The 18,041-nt window shown below is 48.2% G+C and overlaps 1 protein-coding gene across 1 annotated transcript in view; it reads left to right on the forward strand.

Moving 5' to 3' along the window:
* LOC138299982 (peptidase inhibitor 16-like) overlaps positions 1–18,041 on the forward strand; it is a 303,085-nt gene that overhangs the window by 106,382 nt on the left and 178,662 nt on the right. The window contains exon 2 of the mRNA XM_069238747.1: positions 3,942–4,163. Coding sequence (XP_069094848.1) covers positions 3,942–4,163 — 222 coding nt within the window. The remainder of the gene's footprint in view (positions 1–3,941; positions 4,164–18,041) is intronic.

Genomic DNA, 18,041 nt, shown 5'->3' on the forward strand with positions numbered 1-18,041 from the left:
TTGTTGCTTAGCTAAAAAACTTCAAACAGGGTGGTTTACATCCCCACAGGGAAGTAACCATAGAGTGGATGATAAAGGGAGTAACCAGTCTATTGCAGAGCTACTCTCTACTTATCACCACTTAGACAATAAAGTCTCAACTGGCCAAGGTTAGCCTTATTGTCCTTCGTTTGGGGGGGGGTTGTGTGAGAAAGTAGCCTCTTTCTAGCCTTGTTACCCCCACTTTTGGCCTGTTTGTGAGTGTATGTCAGGGTGTTTTCACTGTCTCACTGGGATCCTGCTAACCAGGGCCCAGTGCTCATAGTGAAAACCCTATGTTTTCAGTATGTTTGTTATGTGTCACTGGGACCCTGATAGTCAGGACCCCAGTGCTCATAAGTTTGTGGCCTATATGTATGTGTTCCCTGTGTGGTGCCTAACTGTCTCACTGAGGCTCTGCTAACCAGAACCTCAGTGGTTATGCTCTCTCATTTATTTCAAATTGTCACTAACAGGCTAGTGACCAATTTTACCAATTTACATTGGCTTACTGGAACACCCTTATAATTCCCTAGTATATGGTACTGAGGTACCCAGGGTATTGGGGTTCCAGGAGATCCCTATGGGCTGCAGCATTTCTTTTGCCACCCATAGGGAGCTCTGACAATTCTTACACAGGCCTGCCACTGCAGCCTGAGTGAAATAACGTCCACGTTATTTCACAGCCATTTTACACTGCACTTAAGTAACTTATAAGTCACCTATATGTCTAACCTTTACCTGGTAAAGGTTAGGTGCAAAGTTACTTAGTGTGAGGGCACCCTGGCACTAGCCAAGGTGCCCCCACATTGTTCAGAGCCAATTCCCTGAACTTTGTGAGTGCGGGGACACCATTACACGTGTGCACTACATATAGGTCACTACCTATATGTAGCTTCACAATGGTAACTCCGAATATGGCCATGTAACATGTCTATGATCATGGAATTGCCCCCTCTATGCCATCCTGGCATAGTTGGCACAATCCCATGATCCCAGTGGTCTGTAGCACAGACCCTGGTACTGCCAAACTGCCCTTCCTGGGGTTTCACTGCAGCTGTTGCTGCTGCCAACCCCTCAGACAGGCATCTGCCCTCCTGGGGTCCAGCCAGGCCTGGCCCAGGATGGCAGAACAAAGGACTTCCTCTGAGAGAGGGTGTTACACCCTCTCCCTTTGGAAAATGGTGTGAAGGCAGGGGAGGAGTAGCCTCCCCCAGCCTCTGGAAAAGCTTTGTTGGGCACAGAGGTGCCCAATTCTGCATAAGCCAGTCTACACCGGTTCAGGGGACCCCTTAGCCCTGCTCTGGCGCGAAACTGGACAAAGGAAAGGGGAGTGACCACTCCCCTGACCTGCACCTCCCCTGGGAGGTGTCCAGAGCTCCTCAAGTGTGCTCCAGACCTCTGCCATCTTGGAAACAGAGGTGCTGCTGGCACACTGGACTGCTCTGAGTGGCCAGTGCCACCAGGTGACGTCAGAGACTCCTTCTGATAGGCTCCTTCAGGTGTTAGTAGCCTATCCTCTCTCCTAAGTAGCCAAACCCTCTTTTCTGGCTATTTAGGGTCTCTGTCTCTGGGGAAACTTTAGATAACGAATGCAAGAGCTCATCCGAGTTCCTCTGCATCTCTCTCTTCACCTTCTGCCAAGGAATCGACTGCTGACCGCGCTGGAAGCCTGCAAACCTGCAACATAGTAGCAAAGACGACTACTGCAACTCTGTAACGCTGATCCTGCCGCCTTCTCGACTGTTTTCCTGCTTGTGCATGCTGTGGGGGTAGTCTGCCTCCTCTCTGCACCAGAAGCTCCGAAGAAATCTCCTGTGGGTCGAGGGAATCTTCCCCCTGCAACCGCAGGCACCAAAAAGCTGCATTACCGGTCCCTTGGGTCTCCTCTCAGCACGACGAGCGAGGTCCCTCGAATCCAGCGACTCTGTCCAAGTGACCCCCACAGTCCAGTGACTCTTCAGTCCAAGTTTGGTGGAGGTAAGTCCTTGCCTGACCTCGCTGGGCTGCATTGCTGGGAACCACGACTTTTGCAGCTACTCCGGCCCCTGTGCACTTCCGGCGGAAATCCTTTGTGCACAGCCAAGCCTGGGTCCACGGCACTCTAACCTGCATTGCACGACTTTCTAAGTTGGTCTCCGGCGACGTGGGACTCCTTTGTGCAACTTCGGCAAGCACCGTTTCACGCATCCTCGTAGTGCCTGTTTCTGGCACTTTTCCGGGTGCTACCTGCTTTAGAGAGGGCTCCTTGTCTTGCTCGACGTCCCCTCTCTCTGCTGGTCCAATTTGCGACCTCCTGGTCTCTCCTGGGCCTCAGCAGCGTCCAAAAACGCTAACCGCACGATTTGCAGCTAGCAAGGCTTGTTGGCGTTCTTTCGGCGGGAAAACACTTCTGCACGACTCTCCACGGCGAGTGGGATCCGTCCACCAAAGGGGAAGTCTCTAGCCCTTTTCGTTCCTGCAGAAACCTCAGCTTCTTCTGTCCAGTAGAAGCTTCTTTGCACCCGCAGCTGGTATTTCCTGGGCATTTGCCCATCTCCGACTTGCTTGTGACTTTTGGACTTGGTCCCCTTGTTCCACAGGTACCCTAGATTGGAAATCCACAGTTGTTGCATTGTTGGTTTGTGTCTTTCCTGCATTATTCCTCTAACACGACTTCTTTGTCCTTAGGGGAACTTTAGTGCACTTTGCACTCACTTTTCAGGGTCTTGGGGAGGGTTATTTTTCTAACTCTCACTATTTTCTAATAGTCCCAGCGACCCTCTACAAGGTCACATAGGTTTGGGGTCCATTCGTGGTTCGCATTCCACTTTTGGAGTATATGGTTTGTGTTGCCCCTATCCCTATGTTTCCCCATTGCATCCTATTGTAACTATACATTGTTTGCACTGTTTTCTAAGACTATACTGCATATTTTTGCTATTGTGTATATATATCTTGTGTATATTTCCTATCCTCTCACTGAGGGTACACTCTAAGATACTTTGGCATATTGTCATAAAAATAAAGTACCTTTATTTTTAGTATAACTGTGTATTGTGTTTTCTTATGATATTGTGCATATGACACTAAGTGGTACTGTGGTAGCTTCACACGTCTCCTAGTTCAGCCTAAGCTGCTCTGCTAAGCTACCATTATCTATCAGCCTAAGCTGCTAGACACCCTATACACTAATAAGGGATAACTGGGCCTGGTGCAAGGTGCAAGTACCCCTTGGTACTCACTACAAGCCAGTCCAGCCTCCTACAGCTGTTAGTCTAATTAGTTCAGAAGGAGTAAAACAAGACTTCAAGGACTAGAATGCATTAGATTTGCACACAAAAAAAGTCCTGGACAGGAAATTGTGTTCATAATGACGTGGAAGATAATAACCAACCTAGCAAGGCCTAAACTTTTAAGTCCAAGCCCGTCCCGAGTGGAATTGGGCAGGACGCAGAGCTGTGGGCAGGTCTGGCAGGAGAAATCCTGCTTGCTGAATCTCAGCTGAGACCTTGGGCTACAATCAATCTTCTTGTATTCTGGGATTGAGACTACCCTCTCATTTTGATCGGAAGCAAGTCATCTTTTTTGGCTCAGCTGGAGGCGGAACTATCTCTTTCTTGCTCTTGTGCAAACTGGGTGGAAATGTTACCTCTCTTGGAGGTAAGAAACATCCACCTCACCATCTGGAATGCAGGATCACCACATGTTGCTCACGTGAATGTAGAATCGATGCAAGCATACTACCTACCCTCTTGATCCGGAAGAAGGTTGTTAGATTTTTCTAGTCCTACATACTTGCTAGATACGGATGTGCAGCATAGTATTTTGACACCCTGAAGATACCTAGTGATACAGGTCATACTTTAATGACTATAAGGGACAGTGGTAAATGTTGCTCAGTGAAATGACTAAAACATTCAGATTATATTTTTGTATTTCAGGAATGGGATACAACATTGGAAAATATTGCAAAGGCTTACGCAAAGAAATGTATCTGGGCCCACAACCCAGACAGAGGCCGAAGAGGAGAAAACCTATTCCTGATCTCCACTCCAACCGTGAATGTAGACATTGCTGTTGAAGACTGGTACAAGGAAAATAGAAATTACAATTTCGCCACTTCGGCATGTGCTGATAAACAAATGTGTGGCCATTATACCCAGGTAGGTTGCTTGTTTTTGCAAAAACACATACTGCATGTCGCTCTATTATTGCGTTGCTTGGGTTAAGAAGTCCACTTTGCAACCCCTTTTGCGACGTTATCTTGGCACGTTGCTGAAATCTGTTGAGTCCTATGTTAATTCAGACTACAAAGTGTCTTAAACAACGTTGTAAAATAGTTAGAGTAAAAAGACCATCAAAAGTTACACATACACGTGACTTTTGTAAAGGTAGAGAAGTATATATTAAAATTGCTGCGAAGAGGTCAAAATTCTAAATTACAAGTAAATAACAACCGTTTTTTAAAATATTTGCGTCTTTTGTAATGACGTCGATGAAAGATATATCTATTTTTCAGTCACTCTAGGCAAATTAGACGTATTTTCCTACAAGAGAAAAGATGTGGAAGCCACATACGTTTTTTTATCACATAACAGAAAGTTTGAAGTCTGCGGAAGTCCATAGAACATGATAGGGCACAAGAACCTAATTTGTGCTGTTGGTTGTCTCCCCCACTCATCTCTGCCACAGCCTCGATTGGTTTATTGCAACAGCTTTCAACAGGGACGGGGTGAATCCTGGGCACTGCTGAACATGGACTTCGTAGTGCCAGTGGCGTAGCGTGGGTTGTCAGCACCCGGGGCAAGGCAAGTAATTTGCGCCCCCTAACCCGTGGATTTTAGCACTCGAGTCTCTTCCAAGATGTTGCGCCCGGTGCCGCCGGCCCCCCCTGCACCCCCCACGCTACGCCACTGCGTAGTGCCCATGCGTTGCCAAGCCTTCTCTCTGCATGCCGTATCTGCCTCACTGCTGCCCTGGCCTTACCCAACATGACTGCCACACTCATGACCACTAGTCCGATGGCCTGCAACCGGCCTGTCTTCCTCACTCACGCGAGAGTGCTCAGTCCATTCCCTGGCCACGCACAGCATGGCGGCAGATATTGGGCCTTAGGGATTAGGCTATTGTAAACATCAGGCCAGTTGGCAACAACATGCACCTATGGGCAATCGCCAGGGAACCTCTTGAGGTGAGCAGTGGTCGCATGAGGATGGTGATGCCGCAGAAACTTAGAATGCAGTAACCAGCAGCACATATTGGGTCTGTAACTATAATGTGACCCTTGAAGATTAAATTAACTAATTTTGTTGTGTGTTTTAATCCTACTTTCTTCTGGACTCTGCATACCACACATATCCCCCATTCAGTTGCACACAAATCACAAGACATGAAGGAGAACTTGTTTGCAATAAGTATTTCAGCACAAAGTATGAAGCTTTTCTCAAAATCGCACATGCATAACAACCACCTCTGGGCCAATGTGAAGTTTATACAAGAAGAAAAACAATTGGATGGGCATGATACTGAAGTTAGCTTCTTATTCGGCCAACATCTTATTCGCCTATTTTTTGGCCAGAATCCTTTTCACAGATGGAAGTTACTATCGTATACGGCCAGCATTTTATTTCTAGGCAACATTGTATATAATACACATTAAACTTACTGAACCTTACATAATTCAACCAACTCTAATCAAACTTTGAATTGTCATACTATGAGCATGTTTGGCTCTTTGCTGGGGCACATATATCCACCTCCGTCATTTTCAACGTTCATCTTAGACAGAGGAGTATGGTGAAATAAAAGTGCCGTTTGAAGAAGTGAGGATTGGTTCATTAATGAATCTGGTTCATTAATGTGCGTGTTATTTTTTATAAATAGGGCAGCTCTCTAGACGAACTATACGCCATTTGTCTGTTACTCTAAACACTGCATTCCTATAAACTTATATATGTGTAAGTAACCACTTTTTCCTTTATGAAGATCAGCTTGACTCACACATATGTATCCTGTAATTCATAAATTGCTATCCCTTCTACACTACTTCGGTGTTATTTGTCAGTCCCAAGTAGGATTTTGTGCAAAAGGTGGAAGTCAGTGAATGAATATGTAACTATGCTTTTTCTACATAAATGTCAAAATGGGTCACCATTCCTTATGTTGGAATACATCCCCTTACATGTCTCTCCTACAAAAGATGACATACATGTGAAGCTCCCAGCAGTGCCCCTGCAAAATTGTAAAATAATATTTCCCCATCTCTATAGGAGGCTAGCCTGGCTTATAGTGGGTACCTTGTGGTACTTACACCTTGTGCCAAGTCCTGTTATCCCTTATTAGTAGAATAGAGATGTTTCTAGCAGCTGAGGCTGTTAGAGGTAGCTAAGGCAAAGCAACTTAGGCTGAACTAGGAGACATGCAAAGCTCCTACTATACCACTTATATCATATAGCACAATATCATAAGAAAACACAATACTCAGAGTTACTAAAAATAAAGGTACTTTATTTTAGTGACAATATGCCAAAAAAATCTCACAGGATACCCTCACTTAGGAGGTAAGTAATATACACAAATTGTATGTACACAAACCCAAAACAGGTAAGTAACAGTAAGAAAAGTAGTGCAAACAATGTAGAATCACAACAGGATGCAATAGGTAGACATAGGCCTTGGGGCAACACAAAACATATACTCCAAAAGTGGAATACGAATCACAAATGGACCCCAGACCTATGGGAGATTGTAGAGGGTCACTGGGACTGTAAGAAAACAATAAGGGTGTCCAAAATACCCCACCCCAAGACCCTGAAAAGTAGGAGTAAAGTTACCCTACTACCCCAGAAAGAGAGTATAGTCGAGATAGGGGATTTTGCAAGAACCACAACTGCTACCAAAGCACTGAAGACGGATTCCTGGACCTGGGGACCTGTAAAAGAAGGGGACCAAGTCCAAAAGTCACACAAGTGTCCAGGGGGGGCAGGAGCCCACTAAACCTGGGATGAAGGTGCAAAAGGGCTGCCTCCAGGTGGAAGAAGCCGAAGATTCTGCAATAACGGAAGGTGCCAGGAAATTCTCCTTTGGTCAGAAGATGTCCCACAGCGTGCTGGAGGATGCAGAAGTGTTTCCACACAGAAATACTGCAAACAAGCCTTGCTAGGTGCAAGAGTCGCGGTTGAGGTTTTTGGGTGCTGCTGGGGACCAGGAAGGACCAGGATGTCTCCTTTGGAGGAGAAGACAGAGGGGGCGCTCAGCAACTCAGAAGCCCGAGCAGAAGTAGGCAGCACCCACAGAAGTACCGGAACAGGCACTTAGAAGACCTGAGGACAGCAGTCGACTCAGAGTCACAAAAGAGGGTCCCACGACATCAGAGTCCAACTCAGCGAGTTGGGCACTGCAGGATGGAGTGCGGGGGACTCAGGCTAGGCTGTGCACAAAGGAAGTCCTGGAAAAGTGCACAGAAGCCGGAGCAGCTGCAAATCACACTGTACACAGGTTTGCTGTCTGGCGTGGGGAGGCAAGGACTTACCTCCACCAAATTTGGACAGAAGGGCCACTGGACTGTGGGACACACTCGGACCCAGCTCCTGTGTTCCAGGGACCAAGCTCGTCAGGATGAAAGGGGACCCAGAGGACTGGTGATGCTGAAGTTTGGTGCCTGTGTTGGCAGGGGGAAGATTCCGTCGACCCACGGGAGATTTCTTCTTGGCTTCCAGTGCAGGGTGAAGGCAGACAGCCCTCAGAGCATGCACCACCCAGAAACAGTCGAGAAAGCCGGCAGGATGAGGCACTACAATGTTGCTGGTAGTCGTCTTGCTACTTGGTTGCGGTTTTGCAGGCGTCCTGGAGCAGTCAGCGGTCGATCCTTGGCAGAAGTCGAAGAGGGAAGTGCAGAGGAACTCTGGTTAGCTCTTGCATTCGTTATCTGAAGGATTCCCCAGAGGAGAGACCCTAAATAGCTCAAAAAGGAGGTTTTGCTACTGAAAGAGGTAAGCACCTATCAGGAGGGGTCTCTGACGTCACCTGCTGGCACTGGCCACTCAGAGCTGTCCATTGTGCCCCAACACCTCTGCATCCAAGATAGCAGAGGTCTGGGACACACTGGAGGAGCTCTGGGCACCTCCCATGGGAGGTGCTGGTCAGGGGAGTGGTCACTCCCCTTTCCTTTGTCCAGTTTCGCGCCAGAGCAGGGCTGGGGGATCCCTGAACCAGTGAACACTGGCTTATGCAGAGATGGGCACCATCTGTGCCCATCAAAGCATTTCCAGAGGCTGGGGGAGGCTACTCCTCACCAGCCCTTCACACCTATTTCCAAAGGGAGAGGGTGTAACACCCTCTCTCAGAGGAAATCCTTTGTTCTGCCTTCCTGGGACCAGGCCCCAGGGGGGGCAGAAACCTGTCTGAGGGGTTGGCAGCAGCATCAGCTGCAGTGGAGCCCACAGAAAGGCAGTTTGGCAGTACCCGGGTTCTGTGCTAGAGACCCGGGGATGCGTGGAATTGTCCCCCCAATACCAGAATGGTATTGGGGTGACAATTCCATGATCCTAGACATGTTACAGGGCCATGTTCGGAGTTACCATTGTGTAATGGTGTCCCCGCACTCACAAAGTCCGGGGAATTTGCCCTGAACAATGTGGGGGCACCTTGGCTAGTGCCAGGGTACCCACACACTAAGTAACTTGGCACCTAACCTTCACCAAGTGAGGGTTAGACATTGTAGGACGGTAGACTCTTTCTAGCCTTGTTACCCCCACTTTTGGCCTGTTTGTGGGTATATGTCAGGGTGTTTTTACTGTCTCACTGGGATTCTGCTAGCCAGGGCCCAGTGCTCATAGTGAAAACCCTATGTTGTCAGTGTGTTTGATATGTGTCACTGGGATCCTGCTAGCCAGGACCCCAGTGCTCATAAGTTTGTGGCCTATATGTGTTCCCTGTGTGGTGCCTAACTGTATCACTGAGGCTCTGCTAACCAGAACCTCAGCGTTTATGCTCTCTCTGCTTTCTAAAATTGTCACTGCAGGCTAGTGACTAATTTTACCAATTCTCATTGGCACACTGGTACACCCATATAATTCCATTGTATATGGTACTTAGGTACCCAGGGTATTGGGGTTCCAGGAGATCCCTATGGGCTGCAGCATTTCTTTTGCCACCCATAGGGAGCTCAGGCAATTCTTACACAGGCCTGCCAGTGCAGCCTGAGTGAAATAACGTCCACGTTATTTCACAGCCATTTTTCACTGCACATAAGTAACTTATAAGTCACCTATATGTCTAACCCTCACTTGATGAAGGTTAGGTGCCAAGTTACTTAGTGTGTGGGCACCCTGGCACTAGCCAAGGTGCCCCAACATCGTTCAGGGCAAATTCCCCGAACTTTGTGAGTGTGGGGACACCATTACACGCGTGCACTGCACATAGGTCACTACCTATGTGTAGCGTCACAATGGTAACTCCGAACATGGCCATGTAACATTTCTAAGATCATGGAATTGTCACACCAATACCATTTTGGTATTGGGGGGACAATTCCATGATTCCCCGGGTCTCTAGCACAGAACCCGGGTACTGCCAAACTGCCTTTCCGGGGTTTCCACTGCAGCTGCTGCTGCTGCCAACCCCTCAGACAGGATTCTGCCCTCCTGGGGTCTGGGCAGCCCCGGCCCAGGAAGGCAGAACAAAGGGTTTCCTCTGAGAGAGGGTGTTAAACCCTCTCCCTTTGGAAATAGGTGTGAAGGGCTGGGGAGGAGTAGCCTCCCCCAGCCTCTGGAAATGCTTTGCTGGGCACAGATGGTGCCCATCTCTGCATAAGCAGTCTACACCGGTTCAGGGATCCTCCAGCCCTGCTCTGGTGCAAAACTGTACAAAGGAAAGGGGAGTGACCACTCCCCTGACCAGTACCTCCCAGGGTAGGTGCCCAGAGCTCCTCCAGTGTGTCCCAGAGCTCTGCCATCTTGGATTCAGAGGTGTTGGGGCACAATGGACAGCTCTGAGTAGCCAGTGCCAGCAGGTGACGTCAGAGACCCCTCCTAATAGGTGCTTACCTCTTTCAGTAGCCAAGCCTCCTTTCTTAGTAACCAATCCTCCTTTTTTGGCTACTTAGGGTCTCTCCGCTGGGCTATTCCTCAGATAACGAATGCAAGAGCTCACCAGAGTTCCTCTGAACTTCCCCCTTCAACTTCTGCCAAGTATTGACCGCTGACTGCTCCAGGACGCCTGCAAAACCACAACAAAGTAGCAATACGACAACCGGCAACATTGTAGCGCCTCATCCTGCCGGCTTTCTCGACTGTTTCCGGTTGGTGCATGCTTTGAGGGCTGTCTGCCTTCACCCTGCACTGGAAGCCAAGAAGAAATCTCTCGTGGGTCGACGGAATCTTCCCCCTGCTAACGCAGGCACCAAAAGACTGCATCTCTGGTCCTTTGGGTCCCCTCTCATCCTGACGAGCCTGGCCCCTGGAACACAGGAGCTAGATCCAAGTGACCCCCACAGTCCAGTGACCCTTCAGTCCAAGTTTGGCGGAGGTAAGTCCTTGCCTCCCCACACCAGACAGCAAACCTGTGTACTGTGTGATTTGCAGCTGCTCCGGCTTCTGTGCACTTCTCCAAGGATTCCTTTTTGCACAGCCTAGCCTGGGTCCCCAGCACTCCGTCCTGCAATGCTCAACCCTCTGAGTTGACTCCGACATCGTGGGACCCTCCTTTTGTGACTCCGGTTCACAAATCTTCTAAGAGCCTGCTCTGGTACTTCTGTGGGTCCTGCCTGCTTCTGCTGGGACTCTCTGAGTTGCTGAGCGCCCCCTCTGTCTCCTCCTCCAAGGGTCGACATCCTGGTCCTTCCTGGTCCCCAGCAGCGCCCAAAAACCTCTACTGTGACCCTTGCGGCTAGCAAGGCTTGTTTCAAGTATTTCTGCGTGGAAGCACTTCTGCGACATCCAGCACGCCGTGGGACATCTTCCATCCAAAGGAGAAGTTCCTAGCCCTTTTCGTTGTTGCAGAATATTCGGCTTCTTCCACCCAGAGGCAGCCCTTTTGCACCTTCATCCGGGGTTTCCTGGGCTCCTGCCCCCCCTGGACACTATCGCGACTCTTGGACTTGGTCCCCTTGCCTTGCAGGTCCTCACATCCGTCCAGGAATCCGTCTTCAGTGTTTTGCTGGTGCCTGTGGTTCTTGCAGAATCCCCCTATCATGACTATTGTGTCTTTCTGGGGTAGTAGGGTAACTTTACTCCTACTTTCTAGGGTCTTGGTGTGGGGTATTATGGACACCCTTACTGTTTTCCTACAGTCCCAGCGACCCTCTACAAGCTCCTATAGGTCTGGGGTCCATTCGTGATTCGCATTCCACTTTTGGAGTATATGGTTTTTGTTGCCCCTAGACCTATGTTCATCTATTGCATCCTATTGTGATTCTACATTGTTTGCACTACTTTTCTTACTGTTACTTACCTGTTTTGGGTTTGTGAACATATAACTTGTATATTACTTGTGTATATTACTTACCTCCTAAGTGAGGGTATTCTCTGAGATACTTTTGGCATATTGTCATAAAAATAAAGTACCTTTATTTTTAGTAACTCTGAGTATTGTGTTTTCTTATGATATTGTGCTATATGATATAAGTGGTATAGTAGGAGCTTTGCATGTCTCCTAGTTCAGCCTAAGCTGCTTTGCCATAGCTACCTTCTATGAGCCTAAGCTGCTAGAAACACCTCTATTCTACTAATAAGGGATAACTGGACCTGGCACAGGGTGTAAGTACCACAAGGTACCCACTATAAGCCAGGCCAGTCTCCTACAGACATATAGGTGACTTATAAGTTACTTATGTGCAGTGAAAATGGCTGTGAAATAACGTGGACGTTATTTCACTCAGGCTGCAATGGCAGTCTTGTGTAAGAATTGTCTGAGCTCCCTATGGGTGGCAAAAGAAATGCTGCAGCCCATAGGGATCTCCTGGAACCCCAATACCCTGGGTACCTAGGTACCCTATACAAGGGAATTATAAGGGTGTTCCAGTGTGCCAATCAGAATTGGTAAAATTAGTCACTAGCCTGCAGTGACAATTTTAAAAGCAGAGAGAGCATAAACACGGAGGTTCTGGTTAGCAGAGCCTCAGTGATACAGTTAGGCACCACACAGGGAACACATACATATAGGCCACAAACTTATGAGCACTGGGGTCCTGGCTAACAGGGTCCAAGTGACACATATCAAACACACTGACAACATAGGGTTTTCACTATGAGCACTGGGCCCTTGCTAGCAGGATCCCAATGAGACAGTAAAAACACCCTGACATATACTCACAAACAGGCCAAAAGTGGGGGTAACAAGGCTAGAAAGAGGCTACCTTCCTACAATCTCTCCCTGCACAATACAAAATCTCCTTGGAGTCACCCTTGACAGTGAGATGGATATAGAACCCATGCTCATTAGGAGGCCCTACATTGGAGTGTGAGGTAAAATAGGAATGTAACTAGTATCCTTGATTTCCTGCATGCAGCCCGCCTGCTGAGCAGAGGTGAGGTACAGCATATGTTGCGATTACACACAAGCAAGCCAAGGACATTTTTTGTTCAGGTTACATTATTAGAAATCAAATAATAAAAGAGAAAAGATACTTAACTACATCAGTAAACTATCAAATATATCCAGTTAAAAGGCAGTAAATCTAAGAACCTCACAGCAGTGAATGCATTCAGCGGATTTATGCATTCCCGTTCATCTAAGGCTTGGCTACAAGAGACTTCTACAATATGAACCAGTTACAGGACAACAACAAATAAGGGAGCAGTAAAATGTAAAATTTGAATTCTATCTTGTCATATCTTCTCAGATGAAGCGTATGAGGAGCCTGAAGTGTCATGTGTGGTTACTACAGTGGCTGGATACCAGATGTATTTCAAATAAAACACTCAAATCCGTTAATGAGTTTAATAACAAACAATTGCCGCAACAGAACACTCACCAATCTCAGGTATAAAAAAAGACCAGGGTTAACAAGGGCTTCTTGTTTAAGACGTGTTTGTATTGGTGAAAAAAACAAATAAGGAGAACAAGTTATCCATACAGTCAACACGTTTCATCTCATCGGACTTCCTCAAGGCTGCAAACAAACATATTAAAAACTGTAGTTGCCATTATGCATAAATTGTATGTCATATAGCAAAATGTAGCAATATGATTGTTCTTTCCGCTTGCCATATCCAAATTATAACAGAAGAGTTTGGACCAGGTAATGGTAAATGGCCTCTCAATATATCTAGATATATCAGAAGATATCGGATCCAGGTATCTCAAAAACCCTTGTTTGCGGCCCTGAATATGTGTTAACTTGGTGCGTTACTAAGTGAAAAAGTATCCTGTACCCCATGCACTCTCCAATTAGAAAGGCCACCTGGACAAGGAGGAATTTCATGCTATTCCCGTGTCTTAAAACAGTTTTTAGTTATCGAAGTTCCTCATTAGTGATCCCAATCACACTTCTAAAACAAATTTACAACACCATGTGTTGTCCCAAGTGTTTCAAGATCGTCGTACGAGATACGAAGTATCAACTATTGAGGCGAGAGACAGCAACTGTAGCTGAGGTCAGTAAAAATATAGGAGGAATGAACAGGAAATGTCATTGATAAAACTATTGTAATTCCAATATGAGACACAGAAGTGCTCATCAGAATTGGCTTCAGGTAGCGCGTGACGTAGGAAATAATGAGATCTACTTAATAAATAGAGTAGATGACCTCGATCAGTGTGTCCATGGAGACAATGGGGGTCATTCCGACCCCGGCGGTCAAGTACCGCCGGGGCCAGGGTCGGCGGGAGCACTGCCAACAGGCTGGCGGTGCCCCGCAGGGCATTCTGACCGCGGCGGTTTGGCCGCGGTCAGAAGAGGAAAACCGGCGGTCTCCCGCCGGTTTTCCGCTGCCCGACGGAAACCTCCATGGCGGCGCAGCTTGCTGCGCCGCCATGGGGATTCCGACACCCCATACCGCCATCCTGTTCCTGGCGGTTCGCCCGCCAGGAACAGGATGGCGGTATGGGGTGTCGTGGGGCCCCTGGGGGCCCCTGCAGTGCCCATGCCAATGGCATGGGCACTGCAGGGGCCCCCGTAAGAGGGCCCGACAAAGGATTTCAGTGTCTGCTGTGCAGACACTGAAATCCGCGACGGGTGCAACTGCACCCGTCGCACCTTCCCACTCCGCCGGCTCCATTCGGAGCCGGCTTCCTCGTGGGAAGGGGTTTCCCGCTGGGCTGGCGGGCGGCCTTCTGGCGGTCGCCTGCCAGCCCAGCGGGAAAACCAGAATTGCCTCCGCGGTCTTTCGACCGCGGAGCGGCCAGTTGGCGGTTCCCGCCAGGCGGGCTGCTACCGCCACCCGCCAGCCTCAGAATGGGCCCAATGTCTTTGAAGTAAGTAGATAAATTATAGCTTTCTTAATTCATAGAAAAATAATCAGCCTTATACTTGGTTACCCAGACTGCTAGCATATTCTATTCAAAAGTGATCACTGTACAGCTTTCCCATATCCCTTTGATAAGGTCAGTTTGTTCCAGTGGGCTACAGAGGAGTGGTCTACCTGTTACTCCCTCCTCTGTCATATTCGCTTTTGGAAAGAGGCTGCAGGGGTTGGAAAGGGCGAGTGACTGGCTCTTCTGTCACTCACAGAGTGTATCTGGCCACAGAGAAGTAGGACACTTGTTACCTGTTCGCACTCCTTTTCTGTTCTGTTTGGAGAACTTAGCATGGCAGCAGTTGATAAGTCACTTACATTTTTAAACCACCCAATCCCTAACACACCAATAATTTCTGGGCTCACTATTTTCAAATCTCACGTCTAAATGTCAAGACAGATTAACAAAACATGGTGTGGTGGGAAGAGGGGCTAATATACCAGCCAACCCAGTGAGGTGAGTTGAGGTCCAACAAGGAGCTGCATGGGACATGAAGGGGATGGTGACACGGCCGGGCCGGGAACTTAAAGCAGCCCTGGCAAACAAATTTAATTCAGCCATCATTTGCAACAACTGAGTGACCACAACGCATTGCAGATTGCGATTTTCCCTAAGAAAACTTTGAAAAAGTAAAACCGAAAAGTGTATATTATCAGTGCAATTTTACAGTTATATTTGTTAGACTTACTGGCTGTTCTGAGAGGGATCAAATTACATGTTCTAGTAAATAAGAGTCTGGCACAGTATCTAGTAACGGTAATTCTACAGAGCATGTAATCATGCAGAAACCTTTGCAAACATAGTGTACCTGACAATAACAAGTTGGTACCATTATGAGATGCTTTCTTCTCACCCATACCTTAATCAGTCTTTGAAATCAGCCTATGTATGTCATGCAGTTTGCTTATTTTACAAAATATTATGCTGCAATTAGTTTTCTACCATTTAAAATACCAAGTCAATGCAAAGCTAAAATAGATTAGCAGAAGATGCAGCCCTTGAATGGGTCCAGTGACATATAGGAGAAAGACTCTCAATTAGTTTTTTTTTTTTAAATGTATAGGGCACCATATGAGTCTCAAAATACACTTAAAACCCTATTTACACAGACTGTCTGTAGGAAGGTGGCCTGGTGTGTGGTGGGCACCTATGGTGTTGGCACCTTATACCAGGTTCAGGTATCCCCTCTTAGTGAATGAAGACAGTGTCTAGGAAGGCAGGGATCTCTACAGGTAGCTGTGGATAAGCAGCCTAGAGAGATATGCAAAGTTTATACTTATTCAATACCAAAATAGTCACACAGTAAATTATCACACATGAAAGGAACCACAAGGTGTTGCAAATATAAAGGTACTTTATTACAGTTAGACTACACTAGATCATCTATAGGCAGTCCCCCTAACCAGATGTAAGTATACACTATGCATATACACAATAGCAAGCAGAGCTTAGCACAGAAAACAACAAGCATTGGCAAGAATTGTAGAACATAGCCAGAGCTCTAGGGGAGGACCAAACTATATACTAAAATAGTGGAATGCGAAGTGAAGTCCCCCACCCAAGGGTATGGAGTAGTTAGAGGGGAGCTGGGAAAACTCGGGGCCCCAAGAGGCGAGTACCTTAGTGACCTGACCCCCAGCAACCAGGAGAGCAAAGGTAAGTACCTGGTTCTCCCAAGAACCAACATGAGGACTTAGAAAAATGGACTGTGCAAGAACAGAACCAGACCAGAGGAACCCAAAAGTGGATTCTGGAAGAAGAGGACCTGCAAAATAAGGGGACAGAGTCCAGTCCACGATGGAGTGTCCAGTTGGGGTAGGAGTCACTACCCACCCTTCTGTGGATGAAGATCCGGGTCGACAGGGGAGGAAGAAGATCAGCTGTGGAGTCCAGGAGCTGCAGAGGAGTCCTTGGAGTGGTGCAGATGGTGTCTCAGGTCGGTCTCCGATGGTCATTGGTTAGGAGACCCAGCAATAAGCCTTGCCAAATGCAAGAGAAAGCAAAAAAAGAGTTGCAAAGCTGGCGAGGACCAGGCTGAACCTTAGAAGTCGGGAGAGCCAGCAGAAGCAGTTGTGGCCCCTAGAGGCAACCCAATGGCTGCAGGCTGTAGGAGGCTGGACTGGCTCATAGTGGTACCTTGTGGTACTTACACCTTGTGCCAGGTCCAGTTATCCCTTATTAGTAGATTAGAAGTGTTCTAGCAGCTTAGGCTGATAGAGGTAGCTATAGCAGAGCAGCTTAGGCTGAACTAGGGGACATGCAAAGCTCCTACTATATCACTTAGTACTATATCATAAGAAACACAATACTCAGAGTTACTAAAAATAAAGGTACTTTATTTTAGTGACAATGGCGGTCATTCTGACCGCGGCGGTCGGCGGTCGCCGCCCGCCAAGCGGTTCCCGCCGAAAGACCGCTCCACGGTCAAAAGACCGCGGCGGCCATTCCGGCTTTCCCGCTGGGCCGGCGGGCGACCGCCAGAAGACCGCCGGCCGGCCCAGCGGGAAAGCCCCTTCAACAATAAAGCCGGCTCGGAATGGAGCCGGCGGAGTTGCAGGGGTGCGACGGGTGCAGTGGCACCCGTCGCGATTTTCACTGTCTGCACAGCAGACAGTGAAAATCTTTGTGGGGCCCTGTTAGGGGGCCCCTGCACTGCCCATGCCAGGGGCCCCACGGCACCCGTTCCCGCCATCCTGGTTCTGGCGGTGGACACCGCCAGAAACAGGCTGGCGGGAAGGCGGTCGGAATCCCCATGGCAGTGCTGCAAGCAGCGCCGCCATGGCCGATTCCCTGGGCCAGCGGGAAACCGGCGGGAAACCGCCGGCTCCCCTTTTCTGACCGTGGCTTTACCGACGCGGTCAGAATCGCCCAGGAAGCACCGCCAGCCTGTTGGTGGTGCTTCCGCCGCCCTCCGCCATGGCGGTCATGGACCGCCAGGGTCAGAATGACCCCCAATATGCCAAAAGTATCTAAGAGGATATACTCTCTTAGGAGGTAAGTAAAATACACAAAATATACATACAAACCAATATCAGGTAAGTAAACAGTTAGAAAAGTAGTGCAAACACTGTAGAACACAATAGAATGCAATAGGAGACAATAGGCCTAGGGGCAACACAAACCATATACTCCAAAAGTGGAATGCGAACCACGAATGGACCCCAGGCCTAGTGTAGTGTGTAGAGGGTCGCTGGGAGTGTAAGAAAACACTAAGGGTGTCCAAGATACCCCACCCCAAGACCCTGAAAAATAGAAGTAAAGTTACCCTACTACCCCAAAGAGACAGTAAAGTCGGGATAGGGGATTCTGCAAGGTCAACAACCGACTGCAAAGCACTGAAGACGGATTCCTGGACCTGAGGACCTGTGAAGGAAGGGGACCAAGTCCAAGAGACACGCAAGTGTCCAGGGGGGGAAGGAGCCCACTAACCCCCGGATGAAGGTGCAAAAGGGCTGCTTCCAGGTGGAAGAAGCCAAAGATTCTGCAACAATGGAAGGTGCCAGGAACTTCTCCTTCAGTCAGAAGATGTCTCACGGCGTGCTGGCGGATGCAGAGTTGTTTCCACGCAGAAAGACCGCAAACAA

Source organism: Pleurodeles waltl, chromosome 6, assembly GCF_031143425.1.
Source record: "Pleurodeles waltl isolate 20211129_DDA chromosome 6, aPleWal1.hap1.20221129, whole genome shotgun sequence".
NCBI classification, from domain to species: domain Eukaryota; kingdom Metazoa; phylum Chordata; class Amphibia; order Caudata; family Salamandridae; genus Pleurodeles; species Pleurodeles waltl.